Source organism: Harpia harpyja, chromosome 9 (assembly GCF_026419915.1).
Source record: "Harpia harpyja isolate bHarHar1 chromosome 9, bHarHar1 primary haplotype, whole genome shotgun sequence".
Lineage (NCBI taxonomy): Eukaryota > Metazoa > Chordata > Aves > Accipitriformes > Accipitridae > Harpia > Harpia harpyja.
This window is the reverse complement of record NC_068948.1, coordinates 14,986,057-15,001,574: the sequence shown is the minus strand read 5'-3', so window position 1 is coordinate 15,001,574 and position 15,518 is coordinate 14,986,057. Positions and strand designations below refer to the sequence as shown.

At 38.9% G+C, this 15,518-nt stretch overlaps 1 protein-coding gene across 3 annotated transcripts in view; it reads left to right on the top strand.

Moving 5' to 3' along the window:
- Positions 1-15,518, top strand: part of VPS35 (VPS35 retromer complex component) — a 26,956-nt gene extending 11,438 nt beyond the window's left edge. For all 3 annotated transcript variants that reach the window (XM_052797156.1, XM_052797158.1, XM_052797157.1), the window contains exons 6-17: positions 322-535; positions 1,309-1,392; positions 1,881-1,990; positions 5,601-5,697; positions 5,788-5,936; positions 6,458-6,665; positions 7,198-7,353; positions 9,742-9,864; positions 10,833-11,012; positions 12,226-12,465; positions 13,184-13,327; positions 14,618-15,518. In XM_052797156.1, coding sequence (XP_052653116.1) covers positions 322-535; positions 1,309-1,392; positions 1,881-1,990; positions 5,601-5,697; positions 5,788-5,936; positions 6,458-6,665; positions 7,198-7,353; positions 9,742-9,864; positions 10,833-11,012; positions 12,226-12,465; positions 13,184-13,327; positions 14,618-14,797 — 1,885 coding nt within the window. In that variant the 3' untranslated portion in view covers positions 14,798-15,518. The remainder of the gene's footprint in view (positions 1-321; positions 536-1,308; positions 1,393-1,880; positions 1,991-5,600; positions 5,698-5,787; positions 5,937-6,457; positions 6,666-7,197; positions 7,354-9,741; positions 9,865-10,832; positions 11,013-12,225; positions 12,466-13,183; positions 13,328-14,617) is intronic.

Sequence of the window (15,518 nt, the reverse complement as noted above, 5' to 3'; positions counted from 1 at the left end):
TAAGAAAGATGGGCTATAACTTTAAAAAATTACTGTTTTTAACAGAACATATTTAAATTTTCTGTATGACTTTATTCAGATTTGAGAGAAGTAGATATGTTAGAACTCTACAGTTTTGACAGGTGTTTGGTCCATTAAGAATTCCCTTCCAGAACTAAGGTTTCTCACAAATGAGGATATGAACCTTTCTTATGAACCCAGATATTGAACCACACACTTCCCCACCCTCTTACCTTCTTAAGAATTGGATGTTCACCAGTGGATGGAAGGATGAATACCTCTGACAAGCTTTTCCTGTTCCTAATCCGTTCTCAATTGCAGTGAAGAAACCACTGGAGACATCAGTGATTCAATGGATTTTGTGCTGCTGAACTTTGCTGAGATGAACAAACTTTGGGTGCGAATGCAACACCAGGGCCATAGTCGGGACAGAGAGAAAAGGGAGCGAGAAAGGCAGGAACTGAGAATCCTAGTAGGAACAAACCTGGTTCGCCTCAGTCAGTTGGAAGGTGTTAATGTGGAGCGATATAAGCAGGTAGGATGTCTGTCCATCCTTATGACTTCTGTTAATTTTTTTCCAAATGAAACCAGTTTGGACTTTCAGATCAGCAGCTTGAAGTGTTACAGCTATGCTAAAAGTCCAGTAATCTTGGTGCTTCTCGAACTCTTCACCTGAGGAAACATTCTGAATGCTAATGAAGCTGTATAATGTGTTGTGAGGCTAAGGACATGGCTCATGCATTTTTCCTATAAGCTTGTCTGTAACATTAACAAGAGATTTTAAAACTTTTGTTCCTGATTCCCATTTTACTTATAGAATAATGAGTTGCTTTAAGGGATGTGTACGCATACAGTGTTCTATGATAGACTTTACAAGTTAAATGAAGCTACGTTTCCCAAAGCATTCAAGAGAACTGTTATTGCATGAAATGATAGTCAAGCAAATGTATAATTTAGAAGTCTGTCCCTTGTAAGTTTTACCATATAGCTGCTGAAAACGATTTTGGTCAGTACTGCTGACACCCTGAGTAGTGGTATGTGCCAGCAAAGCTAGTAGCACTGACTTACTAAATCAAAGTTTGCAGGTTGTATAATGTACAAAAAGGACAGATGTCTGAGACCAGTAGATTTTTTTCCTCTGAAGGATGGAACTGCTGAAAAATGGGACTTTTTATGAGAAAGCCTTTATGTAAAGGTTAAGCTGAGAAATGTTAGAAATACTGTTCTGCTTGGATTAAACACGTATGTCTGAATACAAACTTAGAAAGTAATTGTAAAATCACTGCAAGACTACTTTTCCTATTCCAGATTGTTCTGCCCGGAATATTGGAGCAAGTTGTAAACTGTAGAGATGCTTTAGCTCAGGAGTACCTCATGGAGTGCATCATACAGGTGAGTTGCTTAAATTCAATTGCCTGGATTCATTCAATCAAGTGATGGGACATGGGGACACTTACTCCTATACTTTTAGTCAGATTCAGGCTACTTTCACCTCTTCCTCATGAACTGGAAAACTTCGTCACTAGGAGTCTTACATAGTGGCTTGTCCCATATTTCTCTGCCCATATACCAGGTGGGCAGAGTGGAGATGAATCTATTTTGTGCTCCTTCTGTTGTGGAAGCTTGTAAACATCTGAGCAGCAGTGCCTGCAGTATGAATTGTAATAGGTAGCTGGGCCCTGAAGTTATCCATTTGTCTTGCATCTCTTGCTTCATGCATTTACCCAGTCAAGGTCAGCTTGGGGAACCCTAAAGCATTCGTAGGCCAGATTGTATTTATTATGTGGCTGTCTGCTTTAGAATTACTGTTGCATTTTACTGCTGTGTAACAATGGGCAAATTCAGTTTATAACTTGATGACTATTGATCTAAAACTTCAGGTTTTCCCAGATGAATTTCACCTCCAAACCTTGAACCCATTTCTCAGAGCCTGTGCTGAGCTGCACCAAAATGTGAATGTGAAAAATATAATTATTGCTTTAATTGACAGGTGAGTGACCAAGGGGGTGGAAATTGGCTCAAAATTAAGTTTGTGTTGTGCACAAGCAGATGATAATTCTTTTAGCACTTGGAAGCTTTCAATTTTTGATATCACTTAACTTCACTGTTTCTATGTCTTTCTATCGGCTGTAATTAAGGCTGTGAAGAATATTATTTCTATAGCTTCTGCTGTCTGGACTCTGCTGTTACAGCTTCTGATGAAACCTTGCTTTAAGGACTGATTGAAACCTGTAAACAGATTAAGCCAGGAAACAACTCATTTAGTATTGACCATTTTCTTGTTTCTGAACTAAAGTGGCAGCAGTGTTCTGCTTTGACAGCCATATCGGTCATAGCTATCTCTTGAAAACTTGAAGATCCTAATGGCTAAATCACATATAAAGGATACTTTGCCTTGCAATTTTGATCAGAGAACATAACATATGCCTCTTCAGAAAAGAGCTAGTATGAAATGGAACTACTTTCTTATTCTTAGTTTACCACTAGCTTCCTGCCTGTTCTCCCAAAAGTATGTTTTTCCTGTGGAGGTGCTGCTTAAAACTGCTTTCGCTGAATTCAGATGTGAGGGAGAAATCAGAACTGAAGTTTTGATTTGTATCCTGAAACAAAAGAACACAGATTATCAGTGAGTACTGCAGAAAGGAAGTGCACTTACTTCAAAAAGTGGACTTTTTGAAGCCTCAAAAAAGCCTTGTCCTCGCGTTTGCACACAGACGTGTGTACCTTTTGTATATCTGGTCCACGTACCACTGTATGGACTTCAGTTACCATAGAGGTCTTGAGTCCCACTGGCATTCAGCAATGAGTAGGGCGGTTGTGTCTTTGTTTCTTTATCTTCTCTAATGCCTGGAGATGGAGCATGTATGTTATGTATAACTGGTATAACTTAGGACCTTGAATTTTTTACTTAACAAATCTGTAGTTTGTTTTCTCCAGGTTACATCAGATATATTTGTTCAGGACTTCACTCTTAGTGAAGTATTTTTCAGTATTTGTGCATTTGGCAGAGAAGCAGCTCTGCCTTCACCTAGAGATGTTCACAGGAATTCATTGGTTTTCTACACTTTGCTGCTGTGGCTGAGATTTTTCATAATTTTGTTAGCTTTTAAAAAAAAAAAACCAAACAAAACCACAAAACAAAACAAAAAACCTACAAAACCCCCAAATCCCAAGAAGCATTGCCTGAAACAATCTAATATCTTGAGACTACTTTCAACAGAGGTCATCTTTTGCTAGGTTCTTACATTAGTGTGTAGCTATAATTTTTGCAAGAAGGTTTTCCTCATGTAGCTTTTGCTGTCATGTCTACTTAGGGGACTTCAACAGCTTTGGTATTACTTCCACAGTAAGTTTTCTATTCTTACTGTTACGAACAACAGTAAGCAACTGACTAGCAGTGAACCTGCTGTCCTCCTAGACTTAATGCTACTGTGTTTTGTTGGGCCACTAATAGTGTCTTCCAGAGCCTTCTCATTTAGCTACAGGACAAGGGTAGAAAGGTGGCAGTGTGATGATTATCTTCTTTCTAGTATGGCAACTCGTGCTTTTGACTGTAATGTTACTGCAAGTGTTGGAGGATATGAGTGGATCTGTTCTTGGAATCTGTCCTGGTTTCAGCTGGGATAGAGTTAACTGTCTTCCTAGTAGCTGGTACAGTGCTATGTTTTGAGTTCAGTATGCAAGAATGTTGATAACTGATGTTTTCAGTTGTTGCTAAGTAATGTTTAGTCTCAAGTCAAGGATTTTTCAGCTTCTCATGCCCAGCCAGCGAGAAAGCTGGAGGGGCACAAGAAGTTGGCACAGGACACAGCCAGGGCAGCTGACCCAAACTGGCCAACGGGGTATTCCATACCATGTGACGTCACATCTAGTGTATAAACTGGGGGGAGTGGGGGTGGGGGAATTGCCGCTCGGGGACTAACTGGATGTCTATCGGTGGGTGGTGAGCAATTGCACTGTGCATCATTTGTATATTCCAACCCTTTTATCATTACTGCTGTCACTTTATTAGTGTTATCACTATCATTATTAGCTGCTTCTTTTTATATTCTATTAAACCGTTCTTATCTCAACCCACAAGTTTTACTTTTTTTTTTCCCCAATTTTTCTCCCCCATCCCACTGTGTGTGGGGGGAGTGAGTGAGCAGCTGCATGGTGCTCAGTTGCTGGCTGGGGTTAAACCGTGACAGAATCCATGCATGTAGGGAAGATGTTGCTCTTCTGTTTGGATTGGAGTTGTTACGAGCAATTGTTGTGCGTTTTGGTATCGTGTAGTTAAGATGTGAATCTGCCCCATACAGATAGTGCCTGTTGGCGTTTCTCACCTTTATTTTAGCTGGCATGGCATAATTGAAACTGAACATCAGTGACTGCTGAGGAAGCTTGTGAAGCTTCATTGCCTATTCCTGTGGGGCTTTCCTGTTAAAGGAATTTTTCTGCAAATAGTCTTGCTGCTTTGGGATCTTTCTTGCCTTACTAAACCATTCGTAGCTGTTAATTATGCTGCCATCTGCCTGCAACTTGATCATATTTTGTAGTGTGCTGGCCTTACCCTCTGAGCTGTTGCCAAAAAAAGCTGCCTTGTCCCTTTGAGAAAAGGCAGTGATTGTTCCAGGCTTTAGAAAGTCTGCTTGTTACCACCCTAATGAAATGTTAAGAGTAGTTCAATGTCTTTTTTTTCCTGTTAGTGAAGTGTTTTGGCACCTCAACCTCTTCTTACCTGCCTTTTGTTTCAAACCCAAAGTTCATTCAGAATCAAAGTTTAGAAACCCTGTAAGAAATAACTTAAATTTTAATTGTGTCCCTTCTCCTAAATATGTTTGTAGGTCTTCCTCTAATTCAGAACAGAATAATCTCTTAACAATTAGAAAGTAAAGGTAACAATGCTGACTTTTTTAAGCTGCAGCTTTGGTAAGGTGCTAGCCTTCCTATAGTAATTCTTCTTATCTTGTATCTGATTTCTGCAGAAATGGTGGTTGGCATGACTTTCTCCTGTTATAGAAAGAGATAGCTCTACAACAACTTTTGAATGCTTGCTGGATAGCAAACTCTTGCTTTGTTTTTTTCCAAAAAAAGTACCCTTCTCCACTTCAAATTTACTTTGTATTTTGCTCTTTGCAAACAGTGGAAGTCGCAAACATGTTGGTCTGTCTTTGGAGACAAAGCATAGTTAAGTCAGCAGATTTCTTCTGTTTTTTCTCTGGAGACTGTTTTGCAGGGAATGCTACTGGATGTCTAAATTCAGTAATATCACTGATTGGATGCAGGATATTTGGTCTTCCATCAGCCTACTCTATACCTCCTTCTCTGCTGGAAAGAACAGAACACTTGCTGCTAGCTGAAGAACATGGGTTATGAGAAACGTCCTTGTTGCTCTTCTTCATCTTGCCATCTCTGTCAGCATTCTTTTCCAGGACTGATATTTACCAGGCTCAGTTGCTCTTAAGGCTTCTGACTTCCATTAATTTCCTTTCTGCTTGCAATAGAGCTTGCAAATATACCTGAAGGACTTGCTTTTTCTGCCAGTATCTCTTTCTGGCCTGTATCTGAGGAGTGGAAAAACTATGCTGACCAAGCTGCTTTCCTTTATGTGTTACCAGGTTAGCTTTATTTGCACATCGTGAAGATGGACCTGGTATCCCAGCAGATATCAAACTGTTTGACATCTTTTCACAGCAGGTTGCTACTGTAATACAGGTATGCTGGGTATTCTTGAATGCAGTTTTGGGGGTTTTTTTGCGAAGTTACGTGCTTTTTTTATCAACTCAGTGCTGTCTTAAATTACAGTCTCGCCAGGACATGCCCTCAGAGGATGTTGTATCTTTGCAAGTTTCTCTCATTAACTTGGCTATGAAATGCTATCCAGACCGTGTTGACTATGTTGATAAGGTGTTGGAGACAACCGTGGAAATATTCAATAAACTTAATCTGGAACAGTAAGTGTCTCTTGCATTCTCTCTAGAGTGGCAATTAATACTCTAAAATCTAGACTTCTACATTTCACTGCGTTTGGCAAGATAGCAGAGACGTGCTTTGGATGTGTAAGATTACTGCTTTTGGGCCAAGCTATAGAGGATCATGATAAACTACTGACTAACCAGGACTTGCTTACCTGTGCATAAATCCTACTGCGCAACTGTACAGCTACACAATGTGTATGCCAGGCTGTGTGTAGTCATTATCTATTCATCCCTTACAGCACTCTAGAGTTCTTCTCTTGCTGAATTTGCAGCCACAGCCTCTGCTTCTGCTATCAGCAACTTAAAACGTGCAGTTTCCACTGTACATCCTAAAGAGCAAGATAGGACTTGTTTTGATGCTTTATTTCCTTTCTCCCTAGCAGCAAGTTGCTTAGATGTTGTGGTATACTTCAGAATTGGTATTGAGGCAGACTTTAAATCTGTCTACATGTGTGAACTATTGATTAATTGTGTTTTTTGCATGTATTTTCTTTTAGTATTGCAACGAGCAGTGCTGTTTCAAAGGAGCTGACTAGACTTTTGAAAATCCCTATTGATACTTACAACAATATCCTGACAGTTCTGAAACTAAAACATTTTCACCCACTCTTTGAATACTTTGATTACGAGTCCAGGAAGAGCATGAGTTGTTACGTGCTTAGCAATGTATTGGATTATAACACAGAAATTGTGTCCCAAGAACAGGTATGACATAAGTTAACTTGAAATTCTAGGTATTTAAACTACTGTTTGAAGACTTGAAAACACATACTAAGTGACTTCATGCAGGGCATGCTTTGTTTCCTAGCCTTCATGCCCCTGCATGCCCCCGCCTCCCTATCTTGGTAGTAGAGGCTTTATCCCACTTGATAATTCTTCCACCCATGTTCTTAGATATCTTGTCTTTGCACATCTTACCTAATGTCATCCTAGGAACTACTTCTGTTAGGTTTGAACAAAGACCCTGAATACCCTTAAGACTAGGCCTATTACCTAAAGAAGGCTAGATGGTACTTTTGGAATCTGAATTTCCTCTGTACTGCTGTGCTGTCCCACTTGTGCTAAGAGGGACCCTTCTTCAGGGGGTAAGGCAAATATGTCCTAAAGTATCACCATCTAATAGACTTTCCTAGTGCTTTGTCAGCGCTATGAATGGCTGTAAAGATGTTCCCAGCTGCTGTCAACTTATGCTTATAGACTACTCTGGTTTAAACAGAGTTTATATTGCCTTTAACAGGTTGATGCTATCATGAATTTGGTATCCACACTGATCCAGGATCAACCGGATCAGCCTGCTGAAGATCCTGACCCTGAGGATTTTGCTGATGAGCAGAGTCTTGTGGGAAGATTTATTCATCTTTTGCGTTCAGATGACCCTGACCAACAGTATCTGGTATGTTGATCAGTGCTTCTGAATGCTTGTGCTCTCTGAACCATCAGTTTGTGCATTATTTACTATACAAGAATTTAGTGTAGCTGGGAACTGGGACATCACTGCTCTGGCACTGCAAACTCAGAAAACATTATGTATGACACCTTTGATGGTAGTATGAAATGTTGTTTATTTGGAAAAGCAGGCAAAGACTTAAAAGCATTTGTGGATTTAAACTTCTTGTCCCATGAGGTGGCAGTTTAGATGCAAATATATTAGTTTGTGGTAACTCTTAATTAACATTCTGACAACTTTATTTAACCGTCTAGCTAAAAAGCAGCAAGTGAAATTTGGAGCACTGTGCCATTTGCATTCTCTTGGTACCAAAATACACAAAAAAGCTCAGAAAATACAGCTAATATGTTTGGCCTCAGGGATTTTAATTAGTGTAGGTATATGGTCTTCTTACAGCATGTAGTATACTTCTGCTTAGTGGTTACAAATGTTTTTCCTCTCTGCTTGGTCCATCCTTAATAGCAGATTTGATATGGCCTTGAAACTCATGCTTTGTTACTTGTACCAGTTTGAGTTGATCCATCAAAGCTTTATGTAGCTCTCTGATGTTAATCTGCTATTTCTGGCTTTAGTTTATTTCAAGTTTAAATGATCTCCCTATATCCAGAAGTGTGTTGGGGGCAGAGGGACAGGGATATTCTGTCTATGCAAAATCCATTGGAGAAGCTGGCAGAAGATGTACTGAAGGTGGATGCTGTTACAGATTGCAGCAGCTAGATTTAGCTCTAGTCAGAGCTCAGGCCTGAGTAGGGACTACTGTGAAGTTACAGTTAGCATGCCTGAAGTACAATTGGCTGACTTAGTTTTAAAGTTGCAGCAATATCATACTGTATAAACAGTGAGAATAGACCAACGTAATCCAGGAGAAGCTACACATAACATCACTGGTATTCATTTAGCTTGGGTTTAAGTATTGTATAAAAATTTCTTGCTTGAAATGTAGAGCTTTGCTGCAACTTCTGTAATGGGGAGAAGCATAGCTTTAAGGCCTGTACAAGGATTGGAGGCAGTTGTGTTTCAGGACCTGCTCTTCATTGACTGCGTTATTTCTGAATATTGCTGGAGTAAGGCAGGAAGGTCAACCAGGTTCTCATTCATTTCAAGAACGATATGGGTTGATTGCAGCTAGCAAGTACCATATTCATACAGGAAGAGCCAAGATAACCATGTGGGGTTTTTTTGCTAATAGAGAACAAAACTTTCCTCAAAGGGATGCTGGCACTAAGGGAGTTGATGTATTTTTAGTCCAAAAGACTTTGCATAGCTAGAGGTGTTGAAGCTGTTTTTGCAAAGCTTCTGCATATCAGGCTGTTGTCTTTCTCATCTAGCAATGCTTAGCTTTAATCGGATTGACTACCTTTAAATGCCATCATAGGAGTTGTCAAATTACCTTTTGGATAGAATTTTGTAAGCTACTTAACACCTTTTAGTAAAAATGCTTAATAGCTTCTTGATGAGCATCACAAATGCTTGTATCAAATTTTCCTACATTACAGCAACAGTAGGAGAAAATCTGAGGCTATGGGATTTTCACAGCTCTTTCACAGTATCTCACTTCAAATGATGCAGAGAATTCTAGTTATGAGAATACATGACTAACTCTATCAATAGATAGAAATAATCCCAAAATAAGGGCAAAAGTAGAAGCTAACAGTACAAACAAGTAGAGCTCCTTAGTCTTTCTCCACAGGTTTAGAACAAGGGTGATAGGCAGAAAAGTATCACGTTCATGTTGTGTGTGCAGCTTGTGCTCAAAACTGAGAAAGGCAATAAAAGAAGCTGTCATTAATAAGCATAATGAAAAACTAAAACCAGGGGGAAATGGCGAAAGTTGCAGGTGTGGCCACCAGAATGTGGCACTATAGTCTTTCTCTTAGAGTATGAGAAGCCATATGTGTTTTGTTTCATGAAACTTGGTTTCTTTCTTTTACTTTCTTACAGGCTTAAGAAAGAATAGTCCTTTTTGTAGCTTCCATTGAGTTGAGGACAGAATGTATCCGATGTCATTATTAAATGCAAGCTTAGGCAACTTCCATCTCACTGAACAATCCAAAATGTATCTGCAGTTAATACAGTAGAACAAGCGTTGCCTAACACTTACTAAGCAGCTGTAGGAAAACTTTGGGCAAATGCCACATAAAAAGCTACAGAGACTGCACAAATTTAATTCAAGTAAAGCAACTTGGATATACTTCCCCCAAAATACTGTAATTTATCTGATGCTAACACCATGTCTTTCTGATGCTCTTGTTCCATAGAGTGCAGATTAAGTTATAGAGGCATATAAGACACCTCTTTCAAGAGCTCTCTAAGCTTACCGTGCTTCTGTTTCAGATCCTAAATACTGCCCGGAAACACTTTGGTGCAGGTGGGAACCAACGTATTCGTTTTACACTGCCACCACTGGTTTTTGCTGCATACCAGCTTGCTTTTCGCTACAAAGAGAACTCCAAAGTGGTAAGCTGACCTATAGGTAACTCTTGTATACTTGCTTCTTTTTGGCTTTCTTAAAAATGCATTTTGTCTGGCTACAGTATGCTAAGACTTGATACAGAATGCTAGGGTTTTTTTTGCTCGAGGCAGATTTTTTTTTTTTTACTTGAGGTGTGAATGCTTTCTAATTTAAGGAGGATTTTTATCAATTCATATTAAATTATCTCAGCACTTGAGGAATGGTGAAGCAGAAATTGGCTCGTTGTGTTTATTCGTGAAGGTGACTGATATGTGGTTTTACATGGAGACCAGACAACTATGACACTGCAAGTGATGGCATGAAACTGACTTAAATCTGGATATTGAAATTCATCAACTTCTAAGTCTGTAGCTATACTATTTTAATGTTTCTAAAAGCAAGTGCTTCTTTGTAGGTTAACTTACACGGTAGTTGCAAAATGCACACAAAAAAAAAAATCACTGATCCATTTTGGCCCTTTAATGCTCTCTGATTGAGATAGCTTAAATATGTATTTTCCCTTATTGTGGGGGATATATTGTGGGGAAATAAGTTTAAATGCTGTTTGTTAAAACACTCCTCAAAATGAATGTTTTAAAATTCTCTTCCACTTCTGATTGATGCTCTAGACTAAACAGAATTTTTCTCCACTTAGCTAATTAGGCTTTTGCTCAGTTATGTTCTAAGCATAGCTGTGGTAACTGCAATTCAGTGTAGACTTCTGAGGAAGGTTTCTATGAGCTGGTAGGAAAAATGGGTGTGAACTTTTTGTAAATGGGAGAAATACTTTGAAGACCCACTGAGGTCAACACAATACTGCTAGGGCACTCACTACTACTTCAGTAAATAAGTGGCTGGAGTGGCATGCAGAAGACAACAGATGGGAGCACTTGACAGATCTTATTACAATTTAAATTCTCTTTTCCTTATAGCAATAGTCTTGTTCAAGCTTTGACTTGTTTCACTTCTCTAGGATGACAAATGGGAAAAGAAGTGCCAGAAGATCTTCTCGTTTGCTCATCAGACCATCAGTGCTCTGATCAAAGCAGAACTGGCAGAGCTGCCTCTTCGTCTCTTCCTACAAGGAGCACTGGCTGCAGGAGAGATTGGCTTTGAAAATCATGAAACTGTGGCCTATGAATTCATGTCCCAGGTGAGCGTCCAACTATTACTGTCCTGTGCTACGTTAAATTTGGCTTGGGTAGATTTCCTGAACGCTGAGCCATCCGGTGTGATTAAAACATCTGAAACAATTGACAGCTAATGCTACTAGGTAGAAACTCCTTATCTTCATTCTTGCTTCCCAGGCTGCTGTGGAATTAACCTCCATTACTACTGATTTAAATACTCAGTCTGACAACATGTGGTATGTTGCAATGCTGCCTCCTACTTGCATAGTTGGTTCACTGGAGGAGTGTAGCTTTCTCAACATAAAATACTCCTTCACTGCTTCTAAGACTGTCTCCCAGCTCCTGTTACCTAGCTGGTATTGCCCTGACCACAAGCACTCTTTGGAAGTTCTCTAAAATTTGCAGTGTTCACAACTGCCATGCTGGGCTTTGCTAATTAAAATCCTTATATTGAAACCTATTATAAACTACTCTGAGAATGCATTTAAACCTGTTCCTTGGTCTTAAGACTTACTTGTTCCAAAAACCTTCCCATCAGATAGAGAACCAATGTATTTCATGTTATCCATATTGCAAGCTTTGTCCTAAATCTTTCCTCTAATACTGTTGCTAATGCACGTTCTTAGACTGAGTTGCTGATAACCTCAGCTTTTCCTCACTGTCTTGTATCAGTTGCTATTGTAGCACAATTCTGAAGACAAGAGCAGCGTGACAATTATTTACCTTGTTAGAGATATGATTCAAGATTTTTAGTCTTGTGTGTTCTCTCAAGGCTTTTCAGCCACGTAGCAGCTGTGCAAACACTTTTCTTACCTACTGTGTGGTCACTGACCTACCACTCAACTTCTGCTCTACTGTTTTGTGTGTTTCAAAGAAGCAAATCCTTTTCAGGGACTATTTCTGCTACTGGAGTTCCGTATTTGAACAGATGCTTGAAATGAGGAAAAACTCAATCTTCAGATTATATGTAGCATCACATTTGCTTACTATGACCACTTAAGTAAGAAGTATTTCTTGTGAGACTTATTTCCAGTCTGTGGATTTAACTTGATTTTGACACTCTCAGTGAAAGATCTTTTTTGCTGCCTGAAGCTTTTAGCAAATGTAAAACTGGACACTTTCCTACCATGTCACTAGCAGGTGTGATTTGTTGGTTTTGGTTGTTTTTTGTTTGTTTTTTTTTCCCCTGATGTTTTCTAAAGCAGCGATTAAGAGTCTTGCTTCTCCCTTGACTAGGCCTTCTCTCTATATGAAGATGAAATCAGTGATTCAAAAGCACAGCTGGCTGCAATCACCTTGATAATTGGGACATTTGAGAGGATGAAGTGCTTCAGTGAGGAGAACCATGAGCCTTTGAGGACTCAGTGTGCGCTAGCAGCCTCTAAGCTCCTTAAAAAGCCAGACCAATGCCGGGCTGTGAGCACTTGTGCCCATCTGTTTTGGTCTGGCCGAAATACTGACAAGAATGGAGAGGAGGTAAGAACAAAGCGACAGCAGTGTAACACATCCTATCTCAGTAACATAGTTCTGCCTTTCTTCTGAAGGCACTTACTTCTAAAGTAGATATATCACTTACTGATGTAATTTGGTTGGAATGTGTCCTAATACATGAAGCTTCTAAATATCATTGCAGTGTAAGCTGCATAAATACAAAAATGGAGAAACCCCAAATTTAAGGGTTGAAGTACCATGCAAGCTTTGGAGTGTAAACTAGTTTAAGATTGGCTGTCAAAGTACAGTCTGCATTTTGCATGTGTTTATTATAATAGCTATGTTTGCATGTGAACTACTAAACTTCCAAATTAAAGATACAAGTTGTTGAAGTTAAATGTAAAAAAAAAAAACCCAAATTGTGTGTTCTTCAAGGTTTGTCACATAAGCAGTTGTGAAGAGCAGTGTTTGAAATCTGTTTCTTGAAGTATGCATTAGTGTACTTACTACAAAATTCAGTTCATTGATCTCATAATTGAAGGCTTTCAACAACTGTTCATGTTATTGCCTGATTTGACAAAATTTAAAATTGGCGGCACTCAGGCAAGGTAAGCTTTCAGTGACAGCTTGTTCTCCACAGTTTGTGTGTGTCTGTGTTTCTGTGGTGGACCACCAGGAAATGCCATATATGCGTGAAGGGAAGAGATACTGGAGCTCCCTAAGGTTCTTTTATTTCTTGTAACTTTGGGGTTTTTACTTCTAGCTTCATGGAGGAAAAAGAGTGATGGAATGCCTAAAGAAGGCTCTGAAGATAGCAAATCAGTGCATGGATCCTTCTCTGCAAGTCCAGCTTTTCATAGAAATTCTGAATAGATATATCTATTTTTATGAAAAGGAAAATGAGGCGGTGAGAGAAAATGCATTCTTTCCATAGCATCTTTTTTAAAGAGTATTTCTTTAAGCTTTTCATTCACCCTTCTGCCCCAAATCATGTCTCTTCAACTTGCTCTGTAGTCTCTCATGAGATGCACAAGTTCTGGTAATAACAACAGAGTAGTCAATTCTTGATATGCTAGTAAAATTGTCGATAAAAGTTCATTCTTGTACATGGGGGAAAACACCGAACATTTGCAGTTTAGTTATGAACTTAAATATTGTGAGACTTGGATACCTGAAATATTTATTAAATCAAAACTTACTGGGACTTATATGAGAAAGTAGTAAGATTCTAACTTTAGAGGTACCTAACTTAATATGTACATAAGGGAAAGAAAATTGTTACAGCTGTTCGAGGTCACTGCCGAGCACACCACAAATGGTTGGTGTAAGCTTTAATTTCAAGAAATAGATGGGACATCTCATGTACCAGCTTAAATTCTGCATCTGAAATCTGAGATTTGTTACCTCATACATTTTCTGGGAGCAGATAACTAGTAAACTTACCCAGTTTGAAAAAGCTGCTCGGTCAAGTAGAGATCAACATCCCATCTGATGTCATCATTTGATCAACAGAAGATGTTAATTTATACCCTGTAGTTCTGAGAGAATGTCTAAAGAGATTTTAGGGATTTGCTGACTTTCCAACAACTGAACTGGCTTCCTGCTATAGTAGTGCTCTAGTGTAGGAGATGCTGTATCTGATGGAGATGAAAATAAAAACTTTGAATTTCAAAGCACTTGGCAGATGTAAAAATAGTCTCTGGATATAGTGGTGGTCTGCGTAGTGCTGGACTTAACACCATGGGCAGCCATACTTTCCTAGGAAATGACTTGGTCACCAAGAATGACTTTAAATCTGATATTGCCATCCTGACTGACTTCTACAAGAAACAGATTATGTTAGAGTGCATAGACAATCTGATTACATGCTTTATTTGTTTAAAGCTTTTTAAATTTGTATTGAAAAGACTGGAGAGAAATGCTGTGGTAAAACTTACAAAGCTATCAGGTTCATGACTTAAAAGTTCTTCACATTTGCTGGGATGGGGGGAGTTTCCACAAAACTCTGAAATCAGAATGGTCCTATGAGGAGTAAGAGAAGGCAGTCTCCAACAGTTTGTCTGCATACAGTCTTACCAATATTTTTAAGAACTGTCCGAATACCAATAGTTTAGAAACAAGCCTGTTAAAACTAATGTCTATGCACTTATTCACAGGTCTTGCTGATGACTTTTGTTCTGTTTATATTGTCCTGTAGGTGACAATTCAGGTTTTGAATCAGCTTATACAGAAGATAAGAGAAGATCTCCCAAACCTTGAGTCTACTGAGGAAACAGAACAGATTAACAAACACTTTCACAACACACTGGAGCACTTGCGTCTGAGGAGGGAATCGCCAGAATCTGAGGGGCCAATTTATGAAGGTCTTGTTCTTTAGGAAGATACACACTGTACTTATTTCTTTTCATTCACATACCATATGTTTTTTTTAAGATAGATTCATAGGTTGTGCCTTTCAGAAATGTCAAGTTAAGTTAACATTCATGTGTTCAGTCTGGCACTTCAAACACTTGTGTTGAGTACTCTAACAAATTTGAAAGGTTGGACCAGCAACTACAGGTTTCATCAGTTAGCATGGCTGAAACTTTTTTTGAAATCCATGTGACATGGTAGGGCTCTTCGGTTCTGATTTCTCTTCTGTCTGTTCACTGTTGCTTCTGTAGCACTAGAGTTCTAAACTGGCAGTGACTGTCATCTGAAACTGTGTCTGATCCTTACAGAGCATCAGATTTTTGGGATTATTGTATGTCAGATTCTGCTTGTGCTTTTCTTTTAATGCAAGTTAAGACTAAGTGTAATATTTTTCCCTAAAAACTAGAATATATTAATGCATGTTTGGAGAGTTTTAAAGTACCATGTTCAAAAACAGAAGTTATATTTTGCATATTAAGGCTCTGTGACATTCAGTGAGGGCCAGTACTGTGCACAGGGCATATTTATCAAGATAATTTTGTTCCAAATAGTATAAAAATAGAGAATTTGCAATCTATATAGATATGTATAACCTTCATTACTGTAAATTTAGGGGAAAATGCATTACACAAGTTTATTCAGTATCATGATTTTGCACCAGTGAAACAATAAAGTTGCTATTAACA